Source organism: Tupaia chinensis, unplaced genomic scaffold (assembly GCF_000334495.1).
Source record: "Tupaia chinensis unplaced genomic scaffold, TupChi_1.0 Scaffold000527_1, whole genome shotgun sequence".
Lineage (NCBI taxonomy): Eukaryota > Metazoa > Chordata > Mammalia > Scandentia > Tupaiidae > Tupaia > Tupaia belangeri.
In genome coordinates, this window is record NW_006160040.1 from 2,028,707 (window position 1) to 2,053,682 (window position 24,976).

Consider the following 24,976-nt stretch of genomic DNA (forward strand, 5'->3'; position numbering starts at 1 on the left):
CCCTACAGGTGGTGATATTTAGTGAACCCGATGTCTCTGAGAAGTGCATTGAAGTGTTCAGTGACATTCAGGATTGCAGTTCTTGGAGCTTGTCTCCAGTGATCGTTGTGAAAGTTGTTAGAGGATGGTAAGAATGACACTTTCAAGTGAATGGTGTTTGTGTTTTACATTCTTACTAACCTTTCCAAAAAGTTTTTTGATTTACTTTCTACTTGAGCAAGACAGAAATAAGAGACAGCATCCTCAGCGGGGTCTGGAGGCCACAATCCACTCCCCACCTCGGCCAGCCCCAGATGATGGGCATGTAAGTGCCTGTGTATTCAGTGAGGTATGCAGATGTGAATCCAGAATCTTCCTGTGTGGGTCAGCCTCACAGAGCATCGAGTTTTTTTTTTTGGAGAGGTTTTCACTATAGGGCGCGTGCGCTCGCCAGACAGAGAGAGACATAGAGAGAGAAAGCGAGAAATCACCCCACAGAGGGGATGGTCATGCCGCAATCCCTTCTCCTCCATTCTCCTCTCGGGATCTTGGGCACGCACGCACACGCTCTCAGCGTGAGTTTTAAGCCACCGGGTCCGGGACGCGAACCGCGGTCGACTATGTGGGAGTCCAGCGACATAGCCATCACGCTAACCGCTGGTTCCCCAGAGCATCGAGTTTTACTGCTGTGCCACATCTGGCCCCTTTTGGTCCTTACTACTTATTTAACATTATGCCTTTAGCAATGTGAAGTGCAGAAAATATAACTCATAGTCAAGTAAAGATTCATATTTAAGAAATATTTTTAATTATGTATCTGACCATCGTAGTGATACAAGTTTATAGTAGAAAAATTTAAAAAGTGCAGCAGAACAAGCTTCTTTTTCCTATCTATCCCCACATAGCGTTGTTTTGGATTAATTATATATCAGGTTCATAATATGCTTTTGGTCAGTGAGTTGTAAATAGGATTGGTAAGAATTACACTAGTCAGTTGATGGGCCAGATGTGACTCTTAAAACATCTGTAAGGAAAGACATTTTTGTTAACTTATTGATGACAATTCTGTGAAGGACAAGCCTCAAATTTAATTTACTTTCCAATTTTTTGATAAAAGATAGTTTTGATTAAGTAGAGAAACTGGTGAAAATATAAATATAATTTGATGGCTTCTAAAGTTGTTTTATCAGCTTAATTGCATCTTGGAAATATATTAGAAATTGAATAAAGAAAAGCAACTTTAAAACAAAGTTGTATTGGGATCAGCAGATGGCATAATGATTACCTTGCTGGACTCCCATGTAGTCGACCATGGTTTGAGTCCTGGACCTGGCAGTTTTAAACACTCATGCTGGGCATATGTGCGTACATGCCCAAAATCCTGAGAGGAGAATGGAGAAGGAATTGCAGCATGGCCATCCCCCGGGCTGTGATTTCTTGCGTTCTGTGTCTCTGTCTCTCTGGCAAGGAAGTACACCTTATAGTGAAAAATCTCACTTTAAAAAAAAAATCATGTATTGTGACAACAGATGACATGGTGATTAAGGCAGCTAGATCGCACATGGCTGACTACATGGTTCAAGTCCTAGATCTGGCAGTTTGAAAATCATGTTGGGTATGTGCACATGTTGTCTCATAATCCCTAGAGGAGAATAGAAGAGAAGGGGTTGCAACATGGCTATCCCCTCAAAGGGCTGATTTCTCATTTCCTCTTTCTGTCTCTCTAGCAGCTCATACAGCCTATAGCAAAACTTAAAAAAAAAAAAAACGGAAGAAACTCCTGGTCCAGCTGCAGTGGTGTGTGCTGGCTATTTAGATGCTATGTCTTGCAGGCTGGTACCACCTAGGAGGCCCGGGTTCATTTCTGGTCCAGCCTAAAGGCCCTGCCCAGTGACATGCATCTGTGATCCCACTACCTTGGGTGGCTAAGAAAGGAGAAAGAGAACATGTGCAAGACTCTCTCTTGAAAAAAAAAAAAAACATCATTGGTCTGGCATAGCACTTCTCTTTGATAACTATTTATAAACTTGTTTGAGATACAGTAGTTTCCCTTTAAATGTTTTTTGTTTTCCTGGGTTTCAATTACCCATTGTCAGCTGTGATTTGAAAATATTAAATGGAATACTCCCGAAATAAACAATTGATGAACTGGCTTCATAGCCTACTGGTTAAGGGAGCTAGATCCTACATGACCAATTGCAGTTCAGGTCCTGGTCCTGGCAGCTTTAAAAGCATGCTAGATCATATTTGCGGTGCCCCAAATCCCAACAGGGTGGAAAAATGGAGAAGAGATTGTGGTGTGACCACGGCCCTTGCAGGGTGCTTTCTTCTCTCTCTTTCTCTCTGATAAGCATATATGCCTTCTGGCAACTAAAAAAAGAAGAAAGAAAGAAAGAGAAATAAACAATTCATAAGTTTTAACTTGCATGCTGTGTTGAGTTGCGTGATGGAATCTCATGCCATCCATCTCTGTCTCACCCAGGACATGAGTCATGTCTTTGTAAAGCTCCCTTCCTGCCACCCACTTAGTCACTTAGCAGCTCTCGTGGTTCTCAGATCAACTGTAGTAGTACAGCAGCTTTAAACTAGTAGTAAAGCTTCTTCCAGAAGCTTTATTTCATTTAATAATGGCCCAAAGTGCAAGAGTACTGTTAAAACGGTTCTATTTGGCATAATGTAACAATTGTTCTATTTTTTCATTAGTTAAAATAATAACTATTACTATAGTTATAACTGCTAATAATCTCACCAAATAATCTGTTGTATAAATTAAGTTTCACAGGGGTCAGCAGGTGGCATGGTGGTTGAGGCACTGAACTCCTACATGCCCGTCCACGGTTCAAGTCCTGAACCTGGTGGCTTGCTTTCTCACTCTCCCTTTCTCTCTGTCTGTCTTTCTCTGGTAAAAATTGAAGAATAATGATAATAAATAAAATTAAAAGTAAATAAATCTTTAAAGAAAAAGCCTTCATCACAGGTGTTTATTTGTAGGAAAAAAATAGTATACATAGGGTTTAATACTAACTAAGGTTTCAGGCAGCTACTGGGGATCTAAAATACATCTCTTACGGGGAAAGCGAGACTGCTATAAAGAGGATAACTCTAGATATTTATGAGCTAAAAAATTAGTAAACTTTTCTTTTATCATTGGTCTGGCATAGCACTTCTCTTTGATAACTATTTATAAACTTGTTTGAGATACAGTAGTTTCCCTTTAAATGTTTTTTGTTTTCCTGGGTTTCAATTACCCATTGTCAGCTGTGATTTGAAAATATTAAATGGAATACTCCCGAAATAAACAATTGATGAACTGGCTTCATAGCCTACTGGTTAAGGGAGCTAGATCCTACATGACCAATTGCAGTTCAGGTCCTGGTCCTGGCAGCTTTAAAAGCATGCTAGATCATATTTGCGGTGCCCCAAATCCCAACAGGGTGGAAAAATGGAGAAGAGATTGTGGTGTGACCACGGCCCTTGCAGGGTGCTTTCTTCTCTCTCTTTCTCTCTGATAAGCATATATGCCTTCTGGCAACTAAAAAAAGAAGAAAGAAAGAAAGAGAAATAAACAATTCATAAGTTTTAACTTGCATGCTGTGTTGAGTTGCGTGATGGAATCTCATGCCATCCATCTCTGTCTCACCCAGGACATGAGTCATGTCTTTGTAAAGCTCCCTTCCTGCCACCCACTTAGTCACTTAGCAGCTCTCGTGGTTCTCAGATCAACTGTAGTAGTACAGCAGCTTTAAACTAGTAGTAAAGCTTCTTCCAGAAGCTTTATTTCATTTAATAATGGCCCAAAGTGCAAGAGTACTGTTAAAACGGTTCTATTTGGCATAATGTAACAATTGTTCTATTTTTTCATTAGTTAAAATAATAACTATTACTATAGTTATAACTGCTAATAATCTCACCAAATAATCTGTTGTATAAATTAAGTTTCACAGGGGTCAGCAGGTGGCATGGTGGTTGAGGCACTGAACTCCTACATGCCCGTCCACGGTTCAAGTCCTGAACCTGGTGGCTTGCTTTCTCACTCTCCCTTTCTCTCTGTCTGTCTTTCTCTGGTAAAAATTGAAGAATAATGATAATAAATAAAATTAAAAGTAAATAAATCTTTAAAGAAAAAGCCTTCATCACAGGTGTTTATTTGTAGGAAAAAAATAGTATACATAGGGTTTAATACTAACTAAGGTTTCAGGCAGCTACTGGGGATCTAAAATACATCTCTTACGGGGAAAGCGAGACTGCTATAAAGAGGATAACTCTAGATATTTATGAGCTAAAAAATTAGTAAACTTTTCTTTTGGTCTCCACTTTATAAAGTATGTATTATCTTTCCTATTAGATTTTTAGACATTTTAATATACTTTTGTATATATTCCACATATTCATTAGAAAAATAGAATTTGCTTTTATGCTTAAATCTGAAGACTGAAAATTGCACTAAGAACAAACTTTGTGTAATGATTTTGATTTTAATATAACAGTGTTTTTTCCTTTCTTTTGGAACTTTAGTTTGGCTTTTTGTGGTGAAAGCATAAACACTTAAGAGCAGTGTTGTGGTATGTTGACATGAGGTTTTTCTCTTTAGTGTTTGGCTGTTGTTGGGAAGAACATTGTTAAAATGCTTTCCATTAACAAGCAAATAGTTCTTTGTATCAGCATGTTCATCAGTATGACTCTAAATGTCTAAATATAAGTTAAGATTCCTCTTAGAGAAATGTTTGCAAAGCATATACGGAGTGAAAAAATACACTACAGTAGACTCCAGTTTGTCTGACATCATCTGCAGGTCTCCACTAACTGGCATGTCTAGACCACTAGTAGCTCTGTGAGTTCTTATTGCTAACGCAAAAGTTCTCTGAGATCCTTATTTAGTTCTTAAATTATCCTTACTTGTGCCCAGTAAAGCTTTAGTTTAGGGAGAGTTCATGCTATTTGAATTGCTTGAGAATTGACTTCTAACACACCACATATCTAGTCATTATTAGCCAGAATATTAGAGTAATCAAAACCTCTCTCATCAAGACTGGCTAATGATATTTTTGTGTTTTATTCTTAGTTGGATTTTGTATGAAAAACCAAATTTTGAAGGACACTCTATTCCTTTAGAAGAAGGAGAAATGGAACTCTCTGACCTCTGGGGTATAGAAGATATTTTGGAAAGAAATGAGGAAGTAAAGTCTGATAAGCCTCTGGTGATTGGTTCAATCAGACATGTAGTCAAGGTAGGTTATGGTAAAACTGGATTTCATTCATTCATCAAGCAAATATTTATTGAATGCCAGAGATGAGTCTTACTTTAAAAGGAATGTTCATTTTATGAAATAAGTGAAATGTGAAAAATATTTGGTGCTTGGGGCCGGCAGGTGGTGTGGTGGTTAAAGGTACTGGATTCCTGCGTGGCTGACTATTCAGGTCCTGGATCTGGTGGCCTGTTTTCTCTCTTTCCTGTTCTCTTACTCTCTCTGGTCAAATTGAAAAATAATAAAAACAAATGGAATTAAATAAATAAATAATCCTTTTAAAAAATTGGTGCTTTATGGATATATTTTCAATAATTTATGTATGTTTACTTCACTTAGAAATGAATTCTAATTGGTTAAATATTTTTTTAGCAGTAAATCCTTAAGGTAAATATTTTATTTCTGGCCTCCTTTTCTCATCTTTCAAACGTATTTTACCTAAAAACCTGATTGTTTTCTTTTTTCTGTTTTAATTTTGCCAAAGGGTATATGTGCTCACTGGAGATTGGGGGAGGGATGAGAAAACAGTCTCCTCTTCTTCAATTCTCTTTTCAGGCATGTGCTCACTATGTGTGTGTGGTGTTTTTTTTTTTTTTTTTTTTGGCCTCGGTGCCCAGGACTCCAAGCATTTAACCTGGTTTGGTGAGATCTATATGAACAGATTTTTCTCTTACTTGTTTTTTTCCCTTAATTTCCATTGCTGTATAAAGTCTGAGTGATTTAAAGGCATTCTATTTTGGAAACATAAATAATCCGAAAGTTGTTCCACTCTGGGGTTTCATATGGGTTTAAAAAATATTATTTTATGCATTTGAGGCCACTCTTTGGATTGGATAAATTTTATTAATTCCTTATTTTTTGATGAGGAAGGTGCTATTGGAATCTGTGCCTTTGTAGCTTTTCACAGCTGATGATTCTCCACTTTTCAATGTAGTTAATGGTGTCTTCCAAATGCAGAATTAAAGCCTCAAGTTTGTGTAATAGAGATGTGTCAAGGTATGAGAGAGAAAAAGGAGCTTCTAAAGTGAGAATGAGTAAGAATGAGTAAGTTCTTGGCAGACAAAAGCATCACCTTTCCTGGGTCAACATTTCTGACAGACTTACGTGATCATTGGTGTCCTAAATGATTTATGTTCTAACAGTTTTAAGCACATAATGTAACAAGCCATAAAACATTAGGAATCCTTTTTCAAAATATCCTTGTTAGTGGACTGTTTTACCTCTAGGTTTTATTTATTGCTTAAGTAATAGGGTAATAAGGCAATTTTTTAAAAATTATATGAATATCGCTATAAATCATATGAATATTACTATGTCATTATTTTTTCTAGTTCTGTAAGCCCTCTTAGCCATATTCTTTTTTTTTTTTTTGGAGAGATTTTCACTGTAGGGCGCGTGCGCTCGCCAGACAGAGAGAGACATAGAGACAGAAAGCGAGAAATCACCCCCCAGGGGGGATGGTCACGCCGCAATCCCTTCTTCTCCATTCTCCTCTCGGGATCTTGGGCACGCACGCACATGCGCCTGGCGTGAGTTTTAAGCCACTGGGTCCAGGACACAAACCGCGGTCGACTACGTGGGAGTCCAGCGACATAGTCATTATGCTAACTGCTGGTTCCCTTAGCCATATTCTAATCTGATTTTTCTTTTTCTTTTTAAGAATTAATTTTATTTTATTTACTCATTCATTCATTTTAATTTGACCAGAGAGAAAAACACAGAGAGAGAAAGGAAAAGTGAAAAAGCAAGCCACCAGGTTCAGGACTCAAACTGTGGTCGACCATGTGGGAGTGTCTAATGCTTTAGCCACCATGCCATCTGCTGGTCCCCTAATCTGATTTTTCTATAGTTATAATCATAATATAGGTACAGTGTTCTACTTTTTTCATTGAACACTGTGGTTCTTAATCCCACAGTTTTCTTCAAGATCACACTCCTATGGGTAACATCTCTTAATGATTTTGCAGCTGGGGGAGGTATCAGAATCTGGGGTGAGGATTTGGATGTATTTAGAAAGGTAGAATAAGGGAAATGATGCATATTAGTTAAAAAGCTCTCCTCCCTCGCCTGATAATAGCAGACTTAATACAGCAAATGCTTTTCGTGTTACAACATAGTTTTTGAGGTTTAGCAGAGCATCATATTCCATTGAAATGATGTGTTATTTATCATTTAGTATGCAAATAAAGGGCTATCATTTATTGTTTATTTCTTCTTTTCCTGGATCTGAAGGTTTCTAGTTTTTTACTGTTTTAAATAATGCCATGTGAACATTTTTGTTTATTGAACAATTTGTAACTTCCTGATTTATTTCCTTTGGTTAACTTTTTCTGACTTATGTTATTTTAAAGGGTAGAAACACATTTATGGCTCCCAATGTATCACAAATTATATTTTCCTTATAGTTGTGTACTCTGTTTCTTGAAACATGAAACACAAGTCACAACATATATTCACGAAGGTCACCTTTTTAGAGTTGCTCCTTTAAAGAAAGAACCGTGCCTGAACTGGCCCAAATGTTAATATTTCATCTGTGCCTCAGTACACCTCGCTTGGCAGCATAGAGAAGGTTTGATCAATATTTGGTTAATGCTTAGACACTCAACCAGGAGAGGCCTTTTAAAGAGTGTCTGATGGACCATGGATGTGCAGGTCATGGAACAGTGACCGAGCACAGAGATCTGTAAATCACCAAGAATGTATGCTTTCATCTTTACAACTGACACCAAACCAATACCACACAAGTTTAGTCATGGTCAAAGAGAGTTACCACTGAGGACTCAAAGGCACAAAGCAACAGTGGCAGAAGACTGCAGTGCAGCCATTCTATAGACCAGAGTCTCAGGACTTGTTTCACAGCTTAGCAACCAAAGCTCCTGTGACCAAGGAAAGCTAGGAGAGTATGAGAGACAGAAACATGGCCTGAAGCTTGAGTAAAATACATTTCTGGTGATCCTTGCTCGAATGTAACTTGAGATATATGACTAAAGCAGTGTGTAGGTCCCAAAAGAAGTATTCAAGAGGGTCCTCATAAGACTCATGGAAAATGCTTGTTATGAGATAAGCCACCAGGTTCGAGACTTGAACTGCAGTCAGTCATGTGGGAGTTCAGCGCCCTTAACCACCACTCCACCTGCTGGCCCCATTTTCTACAACTTCTGAAGTCTCCCCATATTAATAAGTCATTGGTGAAAACAGGAAAGTGATTTTTTGAACTGTGAAATGTGTGTATGTAAAGCTCATTTTAATTAGTTGCAAGAAAAGGAATAATTAGCTTACTATTGCATTAAATACATGGTGTCATTATTATGCATGTATATATATATATATACATATATATTTATGTGTACATGTGTGTGTGTTTTCTCAGGATTACAGAATTAGTCAAATTGACCTATTTACGGAACCAGAAGGGTTAGGAATCCTAAATTCCTACTTCGATGATACTGAAGAAATGCAAGGATTTGGTGTAATGCAGAAGACTTGTTCCATTAAAGTGCACTGGGGCACGTAAGTATTTTATTTCAGATACAGTTTTAATAGTTTGTCCTGAGTGCAGTACTGGAAAGAGGACCTAAGACATTCTGTCTCTGATTTGTTGTCCTGTCAAGTAAGTACTGACTGAAAGGTGTCTTTTTAATTAGACACATAACATTTATTGTATTAAAATTTTTATATTCTACAAAAAAAAGTTTTATAAAATACAAAATACACAATTTTATATAGTATATGATATAATTTAATATAATATTAAATTTTTAATATTTTTATTCACGCTAGAGCATATGCTCTATTTCATGAGAAAAAAAGAGCGCGCGAGAGGGATGAGCGCCCTCTACAGGGTCTGGTCCCTCTGCAGTCCCCTTCCTCCAGTCTCCACCCACCAGTTCCTCTGCACTCATGTGCTGCCCAGTGTGTTTCAGGTCCCCTGGGCGGGAGTTCTGAACTGCAACTGCCATGTGGGATCTCCTTTCTCCTGAGCAGTGCATTACCGTGCCGTGATGCCGTAAAGTAGACTCAAATTCTGATTCTTCTGCACCTATATGCCTATGACTCACCTCTCTGATAAACAATAGTGATGTATTAGAGGGTGTGTTGGAGGGGAAACTGCAGTTTTTAATGTAGGGTCTTCCCTAATCACAGAGGAACCTGGTTCATTCAGAGTAACAAATCACACCAGATTGCAGGGAGGGCGTTCAGAGCATGTGCGGGATGGAAGCCAAAACACACGTGGTGGTTACTTCCTTTAACATAGTCACACAATGCTGCCCAGAGCCCCTAGGATATTGGTTTCACAAATCGCAGGAAAGAACTGGACTATTTTGAAGGAAATGGGGATATCTCAGATAGGGGAGAGATTAGCATAGGAAGTGCAAACTGCAGTAGTCGAGAATGTGGTCTGTAAGTGCCGAGCATAGTCCAGGACTTGAGTGACGTCCACTGAGATGCAGGGGAAAAAACCCACACGAACGTTCTTTACATTTTATTTAAAACTTCTCCAGGTTTTATTTTTGTGTATGTTTTCTGAAGTGTGTAATATATTCAGTGGTGATTGTTGGGAAAGTCATGACACATTTTTGCATAGAAATATGTCATGACTTTGCAGACAACCTAATATATTTATGACTTATAAATATTCATATATATAAATGCTCATAAGTTTTTAAAATTTGGAATGAAATATGCTGTTAAAAATGTTTATAGTCTGCCCATAAAGTGTTTTAGAATGTCTCTGCAGTGAATGATAAGGCACTGCTTAATCATGTCTTTTGAATTCTAATAATTATTAAAACTCTTGGTTTGCTGTTGTTCTTATTTTGGGAAAACGATTGATTGTGCAGAATGTAGGATTTTGGTAAATTAGAGATCACAGGGTCTGATCTTTGGTCCTCTGAAATCAGGAACTAAAATTTCTGGACAACTTCATAAGAAACATGACTATTGTGTCTTGGACTTGGGGTGGCAGCCATTCTTGAATAGATGAAAGTCGATCACATGGAAGAGGAATTAGACCTGTTCTCTGCTATTTCATAGGAGGTCCTAGGAAACACCAGTAGAAACTAGAGAGGCGGATTTGCTTTTAAGCTTGTTTTATTTTACTTCCTCCATTAGAGAGAGACAGAGACAGACACCCCCAACAGGGTCTTGCACCATAGTCTATCCCAGTCTCAGCCAGCCTGGATCACGGGCATTCACACATGCCCGGTGTGCACAGGGAGACCTTGGGAGGTGAACCTGAGACATTTTCAGCATTGCAGAATGTTGCATCACTGCTGTACCACTGCTGCTGACCCCAAGAGGTAGATTTTAATTTGGCCTTGTGAAAAACTTTCTAATAGTTACAGTAGTTAATGGAAGTGGGCTGCCTTGTCAGGTAGAGAGTTTCTTACATAGGAGGTATTAAAGTGAAGGACAATTATCAGTTTATTCAGAGGCTTTCTAGAGGGGAGGAAAGTGAGAATTAGATACCTCCTTTATGACTATTTGCTCATTTATTAATTTATTTGCCTTTAGGACAGGCATCTTATTTACCTTAATAATTTTTTTTAACCATGGGGAGGGGAGTTGAGATTTACTCTAAATGGCAAACGAAATCATGGGAGAATTTTGCTCTAACATGTACTTTAGAAGCATCACTCTGACTGTTGTGTAGAAACTAAACCACGAAGAGGCAAAACAACCAGTCAGGAGGCAATTGCAATCCATAGGCAAAAGGCGATGGTGGCTGAGACAATGTGATAGTGGTGGTGGGAAATGGTCAGACATTGAATGCATTTTGAAGCAGAACCGACAGCATTTGCTGACGGGTTGTATGTGAGACGTAGAGGGCCGAGAAGCAGCCAGGGTTTGGAGCCCCCAGCTTACATGGAGATGGAGAAGACTTGGCTGGAAAAGAGTGCAGTTTAGACGTTCAGTTCTGGACAGGGTACTTCTGTGATGACAACTCCAAGTTCAAGTGAGAGGGCGGGGAAGTGGTTGGGTACATGAGGCTGGAGCTTCAAGGGAGAGGCTGAATGAGGAAATGCAGTAGTCATCAGCGTGGAGAAGGTATTCCAACCACGGCAGGTTTAGTCCCAGGGCAAAACACGGTCCCAAGGGCAGTGAGTGTATTTATAAGGAGAAGCCACGGGCTGAGCCTAAGGCACTTGTATAGAGATTGAGAGGAATCGAAGCAAGAGAAAATGCCTCCATCTCTTGTTGCCTTTAATTTTTTCACGTCCAATGAATCTCTGTACTTTTTTCAAAGTGCTGGTTAAGTTCAGAAACATCACTTCCCCCAGAAAAGAACGAAAAAGGCGTCTGGCATAATATTTTAATCTCAGTGTCTGGGAGGTTTTATGACTCAGGCTTGGGCTATGTTGAAGCGTAGTGAGCTGCACTTGCGTGTTTGGTACCTTGGCTGTAAGTTCAGCCTGGCCTCAGAGGTGGTGGTTACAGGTCTGCCGTAGCTTTCTGTTTATGATGGGCTTGCATGGTGATAAACGTCTTTTTTCTGCTTATCTTTGTTGTCATGAGAATAAAGGTGTCTTGGATGTCAATTTAATGTTTGGGCTTATTCGTTGGGGTGAGCTTAGGGGCCGGGTTATTAGTGTTTATATAGCTCTCCAAGGAGAGTCTTAATGACTTGAGAGGATTTAACCAATATGTTTGTTTTGCATCTGTTGGTCAAATGGCATCTGTTCCCCCTAGAAGTTGTTGGTGTGGGGAGCACTTTTTAAGGTTCCATTTGGCAATTTATTCCAAGGCCCATTCACTACAGATTAGACCCTTCTACACATACACGAAAGAAGGGTATTACTTGTCTGAGCTGATTCTTATTTGAGGAAATGAGTAATTGCTAAAACTAAATTTGCCTTTCAGTCTGTCAAGTAGAATCTGTATTTAAGCCTTTGTTTTAAGCAGGTAGCTAATCTTGGCACTCATTTTCCCAAGGTGAAGTGGAGTGTCATTTTTATTTTCTTATTTAGGAAGATTATATATATATATATATACACACACACACACACACACACATATATATATATTTGAATTATTTATTTAATTTTATTTGTTGTTCTTCTTATTATTATTGTTTTTAATTTGACCAGAGAGAGAAAGGGAAAGTGAGAAAGCAAGCTGGTAGGTCCAGGAGTCAAACCGTGGTCGGCCATGTGGGAGTCCAGCACGTTAACCACTGTGCCACCTATTGGCCCAGAGAGATATATTTCTAATATACAAAAATTAGAATTCTAGAACCTCAAAGGAAGCATAAAGATGATCTGGTCCAACACTATCATTTAACCAAGGAAAAAAGACTGTGTCTACTTTCTCCAGACTAGGGTTAGTTGTTAACAGAACACGTAGCAAGATGTAAGTGTTCTGAAGTCAAGGGACATACTGTGTTTTGTTTGTTTTGTTTTTGTTTTTGTTTTTATTTTTTTGAACATTTGGGGTACCTGTGTTGATGAAAAGAGAGAGAAGAAAAATTAAAAAAACAACTCCAGGAAGTATGGCCACGCCACAATACCTTCTCCTCATGCTTTTCTCAGCATTTGGAGTATGTGTGCTTTTGCACCCAGCGTTTTTTTAAAGTTGCCAGGTTGGAACCTCAACTATGGTAGGCTGTGTGGAATCCAGCCGCCTCAACCACCAAGTCACTGGCTGACCTGTTAAGGGACATTTTCAATGGCCAAAACAATCTTTCCTCATTTTACTACAAAATATTTGGACCAGCAGTTAGCGTAATGGCTATGCTGCTGAACTCCCATGTAGTTGATGGCGGTTTGAGTCCTGGACCCGGTGGCTTAAACTCATGCCAGGCGCGTGTGCGTGCATGTGCGTGCCCAAGATCCCGACAGGAGAAAGGAGGAGAAGAGATTGCAGAGTGGCCATCCCCCCTGGGGGATGATTTCTTGCTTTCTATCTCTCTGTCTTTCTGGCGAGAGCATGTGCCCTACAACTAAAACCTCTCCAAAAAAAAATTGGTATATACAGAAGAATATATGCATATGTGGGAGTTACAAAGCCTAATAGTAAACCCCCAGTGCTCACCACACAACTGCCTAGACCTATGCCTGGACTATTGCCAGCACTGCTGCAGAGCCCACTGCGGCCCTCCCTGACCCCCACCCTCTGACCTTTTCACACATAGAGCCGCTCTCCGAAGGCTACCCAGGTGGCGTATGTCTGTATTTTACTCTTTTTCCCTTGATATGCAGTATCCACTGCGTGCTTTTACTGTGGAGTGTATCAGAGCTATTAGAGCCCTTCTTTTTATTACGAAGTTTTGCAAATATACAGAAACAAAGAAAGAAGAGTTCAGTGAATCCCCACATATCATCCACTTCAATTTAGTAAGTAACATTTTGTCATACTCGGGTTTTCTTTTTCTGAGCATTTGCAAGTAAGTAGAAGATACTATGATCCTTCATTCCTGTATACTTCAACCTGACTCTCTTTATAATGGCCTGCTCCTACATAGCTGTCACTGTCATACCTAAGAAAATGAAAAATATGTCTCTGCTAACCTCCGATCTATAGACCATAACCACATTTTTCCAGTTGCTTCAGGAATGTTTCTTATATATTTGTTTTTTTTTCTATTCAGGATCCAGTCAAGGTTCATATAATTGCATTTGATGTTTCTGTGTCTCTAAGTCCCTTTTTTACTCTCTAAAAATATACTTTTTACATTATATATATATACATACATATATATATACACACTATATATATATACTATATATGTGTATATAGTGTGTATATATACTATTTATATATATAATATTTATAGTGTATGTGTGTGTGTGTATATATATATATATATAATTGCTAGAGGGTGAGTGCATTCACTATAGATACAGAGGAGAGAGGGAGAAGCACCTCTGAGTGGGGCGTGGCCCTGTGGCAATCCCTTTTACTCCACTTCTTCATTCCATCAGGATTTGGGGCATGTAGAAGTGTTCAGCATGTTTTTTTTGTTTGTTTAATTTTGCAATAGGGCACATGCATTCACCACAGAGAGGCAGAGAGAAAGGGGGAGAGAGAGAGAGAACAAGTGAGAAAGCATGCCACAAGGGGGTGATCATGTCATAGCCTGTTTTACAAGCTGCCAGGGCCTGGATCCGCGTTGCAGTCAGCCGTGAGGGATCTCGCTCCCTTCACTGCTGAGCTATCAGATCGGCCTAGTACCTTCATCTTTATTTCCCAACTCAGACTGTTTCAAGTGCTCAGGCCCACTGTCTTTAGAGAATGTGCCACGTTCTGGATTTGTCTGAGTGTTTCCTCATGATACTGTTTAGTTTGTTCCTCTATGACCTGAACTTTCCATATACCAGGAGCTAGGTCCAAGGTACGATTGGACAAGGATTTGGGCAAGATACTTCCTATAGCGCTATGTCTCTGTGTTGCCTCACATCAGGTGGCATGTGTAGCCAGGGGACCCACTAATGAGACAGCATCTGATGGCTCGGTTAAAGTAGTGCCTCCCATCTCTCCTTTGTAAAGGTATGTTTTCCCACTCTGAGACTCACAGCCTACCCTCTTTTGAACAACCGCAAAGTTGGTGTATTCATATTTGATCTTTTGACTCTCCAGCTGGCTTCTGTCAACAGCCAGCATTCACGTGCAGCCATGTCTGGGGAATGAGACTTAGGATGCAGCTGGAAGTGCTGTACCCTTTTGGATTAAGAACAACTGAACAAGATAAAACTAATTGCTTTCATGTGTTTCTAAAGACATTTCTAAGAGAGCAATTATACAAATGATTTGATTGAGTGTAAAGATGGCTGTTATTATTCAGCAGCATTCATTTCTATGTACGCATTTGTTATGTTTTATGTATGTGGGCAAAACTCATTACCCAAGTACATGGGAAAATAAAAGAGCACCTTTAGAACTGCCTGAAGATCGTTTCTCGCTCTTCTGATCACCTTATAAATAATATATCCTGTTGGAACAGAATTTAGGAAAAATTAATCACGCCCTGTTTTTGTTTTCAAATTCCGAAGTCCACCCAGCATTCCTGACTGTCTGTCTGCATTTCACGGCAGGCCCTCATACCTTGCTGAGGGAGGACTCCCAGCACAGCTGTCTTTTCAAATATGTCAGCCTATGTGTTCAGCTTTTTAACAAATTTCCCTGTATTCCAGATCACCTTCCTTGTATAAATGTTATGTGACTAACCCACATGTTTCAACAAAAGTGAAAATTTTAGTAGCAGATGAATAACTCTCCTCAGAACTCAAAGTATGAAAGGGAAGATTTAATGTAGAGGGTTCTGAGGTGCACATCATTTCAGAATCCCAGAACCCACTATTTATGGACTCTGTTTATCAAAAATCAAGCCCATTCCCTTCTGAAGGAGTTAGACTTCAATGTCTTCTTTGACTTGTTAGCTTACAAACATAATTTATTATGGAGCTGCGTTTATTTAGTTAGGATATAAAACCCACAGGCTGTGTGCCTATGATAGATCTGAGCTTCAAAAAATATGTAAGGCGGGGCCAGCAGGTAGCATGGTGATTGGGGTGCTGGACTCCCACATACATGGCCAATGGAAGTTCGAACCCGGACCTGGTGGCTTGCTTTCTCGCTTTCCCTTTTTCTCTCTCTGGTCAAATTAAAGATAATAATAACAAATGGAATTAAAAATATATGTATATAAGGTATTCTTAACTCACGCTTTTTTTGTTTTAAAGAAATTTTTGCTGTAAGGTACACGTGCTCACCAGAGAGACAGAGACAGAAAGTGAGAAATTCACCCCCCAGGGCGATGGCCACACCACAGTCCCTTCTCCTCTATTATCCTCTCGGGTTCCTAGGCATGGGTGCACATGCGCCCAACATGAGTTCTAAGTCACCAGGTCTGGGACTTGACCACGTGGTAGTCCGGTGACATAACTGTTAAGCCATCTCCTGGTCCCTTAACTCATGCTTTAATCATAAGGAAGTTTAAAGTGCTCCATTCTTAGCCTCCATTTTCTTGTGGTTTAGGGGCATTATGGTGGTATTTAAAACACAAGCCTATTTTCTTCTTTAACTTAAAAATAAATTATTTTATTTAAATTTTATTCATTATTTTTTTACATGACCAGAGAGAGAGCGAGAGAGAGAGAAAGTGAGAAAGCAAGCCACCAGGTCCAGAACTCAAACCGTGGTCGGCCATGTGGGAGTCCAGCGCCTTAACTACCATGCCACCTGCCAACCCCTTCTTAAATTTTTTCAAAGTATAACATTTGCTCAAAGAGGCACATATCAGATCCTAAGTGTATGAGCTGAATGAATTTTCGTAAAGTGATTACACGAGTGTAACCATCACCCCAGTCAAGAAACTGACTATAAGCAGCATCTCAGATGCCCCTCATTCATGCCTCCCCCAGTCTTCCACCCTTCCCTGTTAACTGTTATCCTGACTGCAGGTTCGTTTCTGTCCCCCCACTGGTATAGCCCCGCCTCCCACATCCCAGCATTCTTCATGTGTGTTGACAGATCACAAGTATTCTGATTGTAAATCCCTGTATAATCAGTGACTCTAAAGAAGTTACTGATTTATCCAGGGGAGTCTTTAACAAGATCATCACCAAAAATGTGCCTGGGGCCAAAATTAGAAATAAGAAAAAAGCTAAGGGGGCATATCAGACCCATTTTGCTAGTAAAAGATTTCGTCTATGGCCACACTCTTCTTGGCATAGTGTCCGGGGAACATGGTGCAGCACCCCAGCTGGTGTATTTTAGCCAGACTAAGAAAGAGTTGAAGAGCTTAAGTGATCCCCAAGAACTGTCTGTGAAGGGGCTACTTTAGCACATTTCTTATAGAAAAATCACTTTTCCAACAACCTCGCCTTCCCAGAACCCACTTGGGAACCAAGATATTTACAAGACGTTGCAGTTTTTACGGGCAGTAGTTAACAGGTGTGGTTTGCTGGTTTCCTGGTTTTTAGCACATTTATAGGAGAGTGGGCCTGCTGGTTCCCTGACCAAAGCAGAAGTGACAGCTAACAAGCCTGATAGAAGGGTGCGGTATTGTAAAGCCATAAAAATTACAACTAAGAACTCAAAAAGCTTTGCAGTCTGGGAATGAGCAGCCCTGTAGACCTTCTGAGCCCCTGAGGACACCACTGTGCATTAAATAATGCTCACAGTGATGATTTTGAGTAATTGTGTAATGAGATAAATTGCCATTAAAAAAAAAAAAAAAGACTTAGGACCCAGCCAAGCTACACAGGTAGGAGCGTGCCACTGTGCAGTGGCTGGGGCAGGATGGGAGGCCCAGGTTCAGTTCCCAACCTAACCTAAAAGGCTAGGAGCATGGCATTTGCATGTGGTCCTAGCTAACGGGGAGGCTGAGGCAGGGGGCTGTTGATGTCATGAGACCCTGTCAGAAATACCTATGTCATGAGCCAGCAGGTGGCTTGGAGGTGAGGTGCTGGATCCCACATGGAGAAAATTAAGATCAAGATGAGAAGCACAGTGCTGGTCCTGGCATGGTGGTTAAGGGAGCCGGATCCCACATGGCTGACCACATGGTTCAGATCCTCACCCTGGCATGTTATGTGTGTGCCCCAAATACCAACAGGATAGAGAAACGGAAGAGAAGGGATTGCGGTGTGACTCCACCTCATTGGAGGGTGCTTTCTCCTCTCCCTGTCTTGTCTGTCTCTGTTTCTCTCTGACAAGTGCACATGTCCTCTGGCAAAAATTTTTTAAAATGAAGAGTAGTACAGGGACCAGCAGTTAGTGTAGTGGCTATGTTGCTGGACTCCCACGTAGTCAACCGCGGTTTGAGTCCCGGACCCGGTGACTTAAACTCATGCCGGGCGTGTGTGTGTGTGTGCCCAAGATCCCAAGAGGAGAATGGAGGAGAAGGGATTGCAGCATGGCCATACCCCCTGGGGGGTGATTTCTCACTTTCTGTCTCTCTGTCTGGCGAGCGCCCACGCCCTATAGCAAAAACCTCTCAAAAAAAAAAAAAAATGAAGAGTAGCACAGCCTGGCTCATCCCTCTGAGAGTCTAACACAATTCTAATGCCTGAGTGTGTATCACAGGGTCCACATCCTCTTGTTTCTCTCATCCATGGGCTCCTGTGTACCAGACAGGAGGAAAACCTAAAATAAGTGATAAGTTGTCTCCATTTCTTTCCTTTCTTTGTGTCTGTTTAGATGGCTGATTTATGAAAACCCTGGATTCCATGGTTTCCCTTTTGTCCTGGAACCTGGAGAATACCCTGACTTATCCTTCTGGGACACAGATGAAGCGTACATTGGATCCATGCGGCCTCTGAAAATGGTAAGAGGAAATCAAGGTGTGTCCTGAAAGGCCCTGACGTTGGTATTTTGATGCAACTTTGAAACAATAAAACTGGCTTTTTAAAAATAAGCATGTAGGGACTGGCAGGTGGTGTGGTGGTTGAGGCGTTGGACTCCCACATGCCCGACCACAGTTCAAGTCCTGGACCTGGTGGCTTGCTTTCTCACTCTCTTTGTCTCTTTCTCTCTCTGGTCAAGTTGAAGAAGAATAGTAAACAAAAAAAAATAATAAATAATTTTTTTTTAAAAAGCATGTCGTTTGTAGTAGATGGGACCTATGCTTGATAGAAATAATAGAAATAATAACTTGCTAGATGCTGCAGGTTAAAAAATGTGGCTAAGACTCTGTCTTTTGCCTACAAGGCATCCTAAGCCTGGCAGAGCCACAAACCTGCCCAAAGCTTTAGCCCAGTGTAGGTTAAATAAACAGAGAAAGTAAAGAATTAGAAGTTTGTGAAAAGCAGGAGAAAGGTTAATAAAATTTCAACTTGTGGGTGACTTAACAGAGAAGAGGGGAAATTAGGAAAGCTTCAAGATCAATCAAGTTGGGTCTTAAAAATGAGCAGGATTATTTTAGATGGAGCTCTGTGTGAGCTGGGGAGTAGAACTGGGGAGAGAGGGCGTGCGGGGGACCAGCCCAGCTGAGCGATGGGAGGCTAGGATGGAGGCGCTGGCATTGGGTGTACAAATGAGTGTTGCCCTCCCAGGCAGTCGCCTTAGAAAGGAGCTGGAGCTTCTCCACCGATCCCTGTAGTTTGCCTCTTCTGTCAGCTTTGAGAGGAGCCAGGCTGCTCGATCTTGTCCTTCGTGCTGGCCACGGTCGTGCTGCCTTGGAGTAAACTCCTGTGGTGAGAACGAGGCTCCTGTTAAAAACCTGTTTTTGAAACTCCACTTTTTAGGGTACACTTAAGATGAGTTGGAAAACGAAGACATTATTAAAAATCTTAATATCCCTCCTGCCAAAGCATTTGATTTAGTTACCTGCATGTTTTCTAGTCTTAATTGCACATGATCTGGACTTAAAAAAATTAAATCCACTTTAAAGAACAAAGTTTTGCTACTCTTGTGACTATTTAAAAGAATTGCCCTAAGTTTCCAAGCAGGTTTTTTTTTTTTTTTTTTTTTTTTTAAGACAGGGTCCCCTGTGTCGTGATCCTCCTGACTGAGTATGACACTTTTAGGGTGGACTGGTCATCTAACCTGGGCTCTCCGTGTGGCCTCAGCAGTGTCTACTAGTAAGAGCTACCTTGGCTGGCCTTGAAAGTAGTTTTTAATGATTATTTACAAAACTGTAAAGCTTACAGCTTTTAAAAAAGGTTACTTTTGAAAAGTGTGCTTACCTGGGTGTATAAGCTCAGGTTGCTGCTCGAATCACCTTTATTCCTTTATAATTACAGTGCCGTTGGTGCGTACGAGCGTCTTTGGCCGGACTTCTTATTTTAAACTGTTAAAGATATATTAGTGGAAAATAACCTCTGACTTTCTCACTGCTGATCTCTTGGCCTGTTTAATATTTTTATTTAATATCTTTTCTCTGGTTTATTGTTCTATTACATTTGTAGGGATTTTAAAAAAGCCTTTTAATTATACAAGGGTAACAACCTCTCCATAGGCCCGTCCTGTGGGATTTTCATAGTTTGTTACACCAAGCGTCCTCCAGATCGTATTGTGTGAACTTCAGCAGTTGTGTAGGCCGTGGTTGTTGAGTTGGATGCCACCAGGGCCAGGTAGCAATTAGGAGTGAGGCTCCTGGAAGCTGAACCACGGGGAGTGGTGGAGACAGCCACCTGGGGCCTCCGTCCCAGCTGAGGGTGAGCCCAGTGTCGGACTGACACACAGAAGGTGGATGTTGCTGTCTGAGATGTCAGGTCTCAGAGCTGTTTTCCAAGAAAAGTGAGAAATAAGGACTTTATGAAAAATTGTCAGGGATTAAAAAAAAAGTTACTGGTTTAAACACACCTAACTTGCAGATCTCGCTTGTAGAAGACCCATGCGAGACCTGCTCTGGACTGCCTGCTGCAGGTCTTCACCTGCTTTGCTGGTGGTTTTAGAAGTCTCACTGGTGAGTCAGAACAAACCACACAGAATCAGACTGCAAGGGTCGTCAGTGGCCTACCACAGACCGCTCTGGGGACTATAAAATGATGATGTATCAAAGAGAAACTATTTTCCTTACTATGTAATTTTTCTTACCAGGGTGGCCGTAAAGTTGAATTCCCTACGGATCCAAAGGTAAAAAATAAAACGTGTGAGTGTCGCACACGCGCGTGTGTGTGTGTGTGTGTGTGATGTGTATTTATATTTAAAATTGTATTCCCACTCCATCACCATGAAGATAATATTCTGTGACTTCCTCTGTCAACCTCCATCCAGTCGGATTGTAGTCAAAAACAGTCCAGCTTACACGTGCCGTCATCTCCGGCTGGAAGATGATGCTGACGGCACGAATTAGCACTAAGAGTATATGAGCCGCGGCTCAAAAGGTTCATTGTTGTATTAAATTTGTCATTTGTGGTTGTACTAACTAATTGCAGGGCCTGTTGCTGCTTGCTTCTTAGCTAGAAAAAGACTGTTCTTTTCACGACAAGCTCTCCCTACACCAAAATGTTTCTGCTCTTCCTATTTCCCACATCTGTGTCACATATTTTTATTCAATAGTTTTCTTTTCTTTTTTTTTTTTTTTCAATTTTAAAGCCACTCTAGGGACCAGCAGTTAGCATAATGGCTATGTCTCTGAACTCCCATGTAGCCAACTGCGGTTCAATTCCTGGACCCAGTGGCTTAAAACTCACGCTGGGCACATGTGCATGCGTGCCCAGGATCCCGAGAGGAGACTGGAGGAAAAGGGATTGCGGCGTGGCCATCCCCCCTAGGGGGTGATTTCTTGCTTTCTATCTCTCTGTCTCTCTCTGCCTTTCTTACGAGTGCATGCGCCCTATAGCAAAAACCTCTCCAAAAAAAAAAAGCCACTCTAAAATCCTTTGGTTTCTTAGTTTTAGCCTAAGTGAAATTCTAAACATCAGTTTTAGATAGCGAGCAAAAACCAAATATTTAAAACCTTCCTTTTAACATTTACTTGGACTATACCACATCAAAAAAAAAAAAAAATGCCCATGATTTTGTTAAATAACCTATATTATCAGATAGTGTTATTTATGTATTTATTTATTTATTTGAAGAGTATTTTGCTATACAGGATGTGTTTGCTCTCTAGAGAGATAGAGACAGAGAAACAGAAAGTGAGAAATCACGCCCCGGGGGAATGGCCACACCGTAATCCCTTCTTCTTCATTCTCTTCCTGGACAGGAGCCCAGCATGTTTGTAGCCACTGGGTCTGGCCTCAAACCACATTTGACCAAACAAGTGGTTCCAGCAATGTAACCACTATGCCATCTACTGGTTCCGTTATTTATTTTTAATTTTTTAAAATTTATTTATTTACATTTGATCTCATCTTGACAGTGTGCAATATTTCTTTTGCCAGCACAAATAGTATGCATGTCAGTCAAGCCAAAGATATTACTTTATAACTTAGCAGCAAATAGTTTCTCGTTTTTTTGTCAATTAAGCATACTTTTACTTTTTTTTCCTCCCTCTTCCCCTTCTCTCTCTCCCATACTAAACTTCTTATCCACATTTTATTGATTCACAAAATACCTTAAACTAAAAATATGGACAATGCTAGAATCTGGTGACGAGTGCACTGTAATTTTCTTCTGAAATATTTTTTAAAAATTAATTAATTTATTCATTCCCTGAGCATCATCACAGCATACAAAATACGATTTTTAAAAAAAATATGATTAGAAAATTTTAGTTTGTGTTCCAGAACTTAGTGATGTTAAATGGTTGATTGAATGTTTAACTGTTGAGATAGTTACTTCTTAGAAATGACTGGGTATCTTATTTCTACTGTAGGTGGTTATTTATGAAAAGCCGTCCTTTGAAGGAAAATGTATGGCACTAGAGACAGAAATGTGTAGTTTAATCATGGAGGGAGAGGAGAATGAAGAAACTGCTGGGGACGACCGCCTACCGTTTCCGTCAGTGGGATCTATGAAGGTTCTAAGAGGCATGTAAGTAGACAGGGTAACCTGTAAGGGCTTTTTCCTTTCCCCCTTAATAAAGTAATAAATATGCCCCTGCCTTCCAAAAGACAACATTCCCGACTCTAAGATATGGTGAATTTTGACAGCTGTATCTGTTCTTCTCAGCCGATTGTGGCCTGGACTTGTGAAAGCCATTAGAGGGACTGGGGTAGTCAGCCCACCTGCCAGGCTGAGAAACTGGCCTGTTGAGATTGACTAAATCTCCAATCTATTTATTAGAATTACGTTCCAATCTGCTGAACTGATAATTTGCTTTCTGAATTTTATATTTTTCATGTTACCTTTCTCACATTTCCTAAAGAAAAATATATTAAAATTTGTCTTATAAATTGCAAAGTATTCATAACATTTTAATCACTATTTGTCATCCAGTTTTACTGACTGAGATCCTTTGATTCAGTTATTTCACAGACACACACAGGCGCACGTGCGTGCACTCACACCTACACACTCCCCTACACGCCTTCACAGAACAGATGTGTGTGTCTTGGCTCTTCTTAGCACCATCCTGTTATTCTCCTACATTTCAGAAAATGCCTAAATTAACATCTAGCTTTATACCTATTTGTTTCACAAAGTAGTTCTGTCATCCAAACTACTATGTATATTGGAATGATCTTAGCACACCTAAACATTACTACTCCATGTTCTTTCTATTGCAGTTGGGTTGCTTACGAGAAGCCTGGATTTGCTGGTCATCAGTATTTGTTAGAAGAAGGAGAATACAAGGACTGGAAAGACTGGGGAGGTTACAATGGAGAACTTCAGTCTTTACGGCCTATACTAGGTGTAAGTTAAAGAAAAGCTAATGGCTAGTACTCAGCCTTTTTTGAATCATAAATATCTAGCCTTTGAATTGTGAATATTTTTTTCTCAACAGGATTTTTCGAATGCCCACATGATAATGTACAGTGAAAAAAACTTTGGATCCAAAGGTTCCAGTATTGATGTATTAGGAATTGTTGCTAACTTAAAGGAGACTGGATATGGAACGAAGACACAGTCTATTAATGTCCTGAGTGGTGTGTAAGTAAAGTAATCCAACTGGGATTTTTTTATTAAAAAGTTAAATAAAGTTAACTAAAATAATTAACTTTATTTAGACCAGAGAGAGACAGAGAGAGAGAAAGACAGAGAGAGAGAGAAAGAAAGAAAGAGGGAAAGTGAGAAAGCAAGCTGCCAGGTCTGGGACTTGAACGGTGGTCGACCATGGGGGAATTCGGCACTTTTAACGACCCCACCACCTGCTGGCCCCCCAATTGGGATTTTAAACAAGGGTTTCATCCTGGTTGGTGTTAAATTAAGAGTCTATAACACAGAGCAGGCATGAAATAGGTAAGTATTTCAGCAGCCAAACATTAAGTCATTCATTCAGTACTTACGCCATGACATTTTCATAACTGCTTTTAAAAAATCTCTCGCAAAATCTATTTTATATGTAATATGTGAGTAGGCTTTTGGTTGTCATGATGGAAATCTACAGATCCACTTCCTTTACTGTTGTGTGTGAAAAAATTATGAATTTCTTATGATGGGAATGAAACAATAGTAGTAATCTAACATTAGAAACCTGAGGTGGGACAGAGTCCCATTAGATTTTCCTGTGGGCCCATACCTGTGTGTTTCTCCACTATTATTTCACGGAAACATCATTGTTTCACTGTACCACCTGGAGTTAGCAACTGAGTGCTTTATTAATGGTAGAACAAGTTCCTTTTTTTATATATTGAAAAATCAGTAAAATCTCTTCGGGATGCAATTGACTGCAAGCCAAGTTGAACTGGCTCGAGTGATAGAAGTGGAACTTAATGGCCTCTGTAACTGTAAAGTCTTAGAGAACGTTTTGTGTCAGGTATGCCTTGATGCAGGAGATCTAACACCATCCTCAGAACTCAATCTCTGTCTCTTGACTGGGCATTTTTCTCTGTTGGTTTTTGCCCTTTTCATCTAGTAGCCTTGTGGCCATAGCTGACTTTTGTTCTCAGCTCATTATGTGTGGTGAAAGAGAGCTTTTTCTCTCCCAAGTTCCAGGTTTGACTTTGGCTTGAGTCATGTGCACATGCCTGAACCGATCGCTGTAACCAGGGAGCTGGCTCTGCCCTGGTCTGTGCACGTCCCTGGAACTAACATGTAGGGGCCATCCTATGGGAGCCAAGGAGATAAGATTAGGTTTGGTGGCTCCCCTGGAACATCACACAGAGTGGGCCCAGGCACCAGATAGGCCAAAGTAGCAACTATCTACGATAGGGAGTTACATGGTTATCCTTACAATCCAGGCCAGTATCTGTTCTCATTTTTATAGTGAGGATACTCATAAATGGTTATATGGAATAATTCGACATTGGTTCTGTTGA

At 40.2% G+C, this 24,976-nt stretch overlaps 1 protein-coding gene across 1 annotated transcript in view; it reads left to right on the forward strand.

Annotated features, from left to right (window-relative positions):
* The window catches only part of CRYBG1 (crystallin beta-gamma domain containing 1), a 71,909-nt gene that overhangs the window by 14,173 nt on the left and 32,760 nt on the right, over positions 1 to 24,976 (forward strand). The window contains exons 5-12 of the mRNA XM_027775113.1: positions 9 to 127; positions 5,042 to 5,207; positions 8,596 to 8,735; positions 18,366 to 18,492; positions 20,709 to 20,744; positions 22,432 to 22,589; positions 23,285 to 23,411; positions 23,503 to 23,648. Of these exons, the coding sequence (XP_027630914.1) occupies positions 9 to 127; positions 5,042 to 5,207; positions 8,596 to 8,735; positions 18,366 to 18,492; positions 20,709 to 20,744; positions 22,432 to 22,589; positions 23,285 to 23,411; positions 23,503 to 23,648 (1,019 nt within the window). The remainder of the gene's footprint in view (positions 1 to 8; positions 128 to 5,041; positions 5,208 to 8,595; positions 8,736 to 18,365; positions 18,493 to 20,708; positions 20,745 to 22,431; positions 22,590 to 23,284; positions 23,412 to 23,502; positions 23,649 to 24,976) is intronic.